The 3,524-nt window shown below is 39.0% G+C and overlaps 1 protein-coding gene across 1 annotated transcript; it reads left to right on the top strand.

Moving 5' to 3' along the window:
* The first annotated feature begins 605 nt into the window (after positions 1–605).
* On the top strand, positions 606–2,802 carry LOC149185942 (heat shock cognate 70 kDa protein 2-like). Its single transcript, XM_089409182.1, has 2 exons — positions 606–810; positions 1,055–2,802. The coding sequence occupies exons 1-2, from the start codon at positions 606–608 to the stop codon at positions 2,800–2,802; spliced, it is 1,953 nt and encodes a 650-aa protein (XP_089265308.1).
* Positions 2,803–3,524: the final 722 nt, after the last annotated feature.

Below are 3,524 nucleotides of genomic sequence, written 5' to 3'. Positions count from 1 at the left end.
ACTTACTTTTCTCGAATTAGGTTGAAATTGCTTTAAGATTGAATTTTTTAGGTTGAAATTGATTTAAGATTGATTTTTTGCCTACAAATTAAAATTTATAACATTAGAACATTAAACTTATAATATAAAATATAAAAATCGTTATAATAATAATATCCCAAAGTCCGGTTAATAAAGTTTCTCTTTCGAGAAACTAAAGTTAGTACCAATGAAGTTTCTGGAAGGAGAAAAATAAATTTATGGGTTTACAGAACAATAAAAACCGACGGATAAAGTTTCCCAAAGAAAAAGAAAAAAATAATAAATAAATTAGATCTATATCACAATAAATACCCATGACGAATTGGTTTAGGGGCAAGTCGTTGAAAAACCAACCCCTATTTTTTACTTTATCCCAAGGGAGAAGTTAAGTTGAAAGTATTTCTACGACTATAAAATATCCTCAAGGGAAGGGAAGGGAGTGGAATGGAATTGTGAAACAACTATTTTGAACATTTCGCCAGTCGTGCTTCTTGGCCTGCATTACTCGTCTACAGTTTCGATCGCTCTCGGCCCAATTTCCTAAGTTAACTCCCTCTCTGCGTTCTGTGTGTGAGAGTGTCAATATGGGCGAGGGAGCAGCGATCATAATCGATCTGGGGACGACGTACTCGTGTGTGGGAGTGTGGCAGCACGACAGGGTGGAAATCATCGCCAATGATCAGGGGAATCGAACCACTCCCTCTTATGTCGCTTTTACTGATACAGAGCGTCTCATCGGAGATGCTGCCAAGAACCAGGTCGCCATGAATCCTATCAACACTGTTTTCGGTTAGTAATCTCTGTCACTCTTTTGAGGGAGTTTATTCCACTGCTTATTTCTGTATATGTGATTCAGTTGTTGTATATTAATTCCCCTTTCATTCTCGAATATGAAGCGGGATGGACATAATTCAGCTTATAGTTTTTTGAAGGTGATTGATATGAAGGCTTGAATTTACAGCTGTAAGATTCTTCTGTTTGTGTAGAATTTGCATCTGTGTTCAATCTAAATCAGTTCTCTATGTTATGGCAGATGCAAAGCGGTTGATTGGTAGGAGGTTCTCTGATCCCTCCGTTGTGAGCGATGCGAAATTATGGCCTTTCAAGGTCATTTCAGGGGTTGGCGATAAGCCCAGCATCGTTGTAACATACAAAGGGGAGGAGAAGCATTTTGCAGCCGAAGAGATCTCTTCCATGGTTTTAACTAAGATGAAGGAGATTGCAGAAGCTTATCTTGGGACCACTGTTAAGAATGTTGTGGTCACTGTTCCTGCATACTTCAATGATTCTCAAAGGCAGGCAACCAAGGACGCAGGGGCAATCTCCGGTTTGAATGTTATGAGAATCATCAATGAGCCCACTGCTGCTGCTATTGCCTATGGGCTTGACAAGAAGGCTAGCAGTTCTGGTGAGAAGAATGTTCTTATCTTTGATTTGGGTGGAGGTACTTTTGATGTGTCTCTGCTCACAATTGAAGAGGGTATTTTTGAAGTGAAGGCTACTGCTGGTGATACACATTTGGGTGGTGAAGATTTTGATAATAGATTGGTGAACCACTTTGTACAAGAGTTTAAGAGAAAACATAAGAAGGACATTTGTGGTAATGCCAGAGCCCTCAGGAGACTCAGAACTTCCTGTGAGAGAGCTAAGAGAACCCTTTCATCAACTGCCCAGACCACCATTGAGATTGATTCCCTATATGAAGGTATTGACTTCTATACCACTATTACTAGGGCTAGATTTGAAGAGTTGAACATGGATTTGTTCAGGAAGTGCATGGAGCCTGTTGAGAAATGCCTGCGGGATGCGAAGATGGACAAACGCTCAATCCATGGTGTGGTTCTTGTTGGTGGGTCTACCAGGATCCCTAAGGTTCAGTCCTTGTTGCAGGACCTCTTCAATGGCAAGGAGCTTTGCAAGAGCATTAACCCTGATGAGGCTGTTGCATACGGAGCTGCAGTGCAAGCTGCTATTTTGAGTGGAGAGGGCAGTGAGAAAGTGCAAGATCTGTTGCTTCTAGATGTTACTCCCCTTTCATTAGGGCTAGAAACTGCAGGTGGGATTATGACAGTTCTCGTCTCCAGGAATACTACCATCCCCACAAAGAAGGAGCAAGTCTTTTCTACTTACGCAGACAACCAGCCTGGTGTGTTGATTCAAGTGTATGAGGGTGAGCGAACTCGAACCAGGGACAATAACTTGTTGGGTAAATTTGAACTTTCTGGTATTCCCCCTGCTCCCAGAGGAGTTCCCCAGATCACTGTGTGCTTTGATATTGATGCCAATGGTATTCTAAATGTCTCTGCTGAGGACAAAACCACCGGTCACAAAAACAAAATCACCATTACAAATGACAAGTGTAGATTGAGTAAGGAGGAGATTGAGAAGATGGTTCGTGATTCTGAGACATACAAGGCTGAAGATGAAGAGCACAAGAAGAAGTTAGAGGCTAAGAACTCTTTCGAGAACTATGCTTACAGCGTAAGGAATACCATTCGAGATGATAAGATTGCGGCAAAGTTAGATCCATCTGATGAAAAGAAGATTGAGGATGCCCTTGAACAGACTATCCAATGGCTCGATAACAACCAGCTTGCAGATGCTGACGAGTTTGATCACAAGATGAAGGAGCTGGAGAACACTTGCAATCCTATCATTGCTAAGATGTACCAACGCGCTGGTGCTGATATACCTGGTGGAGCCTATGGAGCTGCTGGCTCTCCTGAACAGGGTTATTCTGCTGCTGCAGCCTCGGGGCCTAAAATTGAGGAAGTTGATTAAATAATTTTCTCTTTTTTCTTTTCTTTTTTAACCGTGTTAGAAGATGATACAACACCCTTACAAATCAGGGTTTTGACGGTGGATTGTCTCTCCATTTTAGATATGAGAATTGAATGCTGTTGTTTTGAGCAGCAAGGAAATGAGGATTTGTGTTGATATTCTACTTCGTTATGTTGTTGGAAGAATTGAATGCTGTTGTTTTGAGCAGCAAGGAAATGAGGATTTGTGTTGATATTCTACTTTGTTATGTTATTGGAATACTTTAGAGTTGTTTCAATTTTTTGAAATTTTTATATTGTTTTATTGGTTTTGTATGGGTGTTTTTGGTTCATACAAATCTAGATTTAGAAGTGGAATAGTACAGTTTGTGTTGAAATATTTTATATCTATTTCACTTTTATTATGTTGGAATAATGAGGATTTGTATTGTGTGCCTTTAAATATTTTATATCTATTTCACTTTTATTAGGGTGGAATAATGAGGATTTAGAAGGTAGATTGTCTCTTAATTTTAGATATGAAAATTGAATGTTGGTGTTTTGACTTGTAAGGAAAAGAGAATTTGTCTTGGATATTTGATTTTTATTTTGTTGGAATACTCGAGAGCTGTTTTTTTTTTCCAAATTCTTTTATTACTTTATTTGTTTATATTGTTTTTTTTAATTGATATTACATGGTAAAAGTTACCTGGTATAATACATGAAATTTTGAGGTTTAAATTT

Source organism: Pinus tabuliformis, chromosome 3_1 (genome assembly GCF_031772625.1).
Source record: "Pinus tabuliformis cultivar Carrire ecotype Pingquan chromosome 3_1, CPIR1, whole genome shotgun sequence".
NCBI lineage: Eukaryota > Viridiplantae > Streptophyta > Pinopsida > Pinales > Pinaceae > Pinus > Pinus tabuliformis.
The sequence above is the reverse complement of the archived record's forward strand: the minus strand, read 5'-3'. Positions and strand labels throughout refer to the sequence as shown.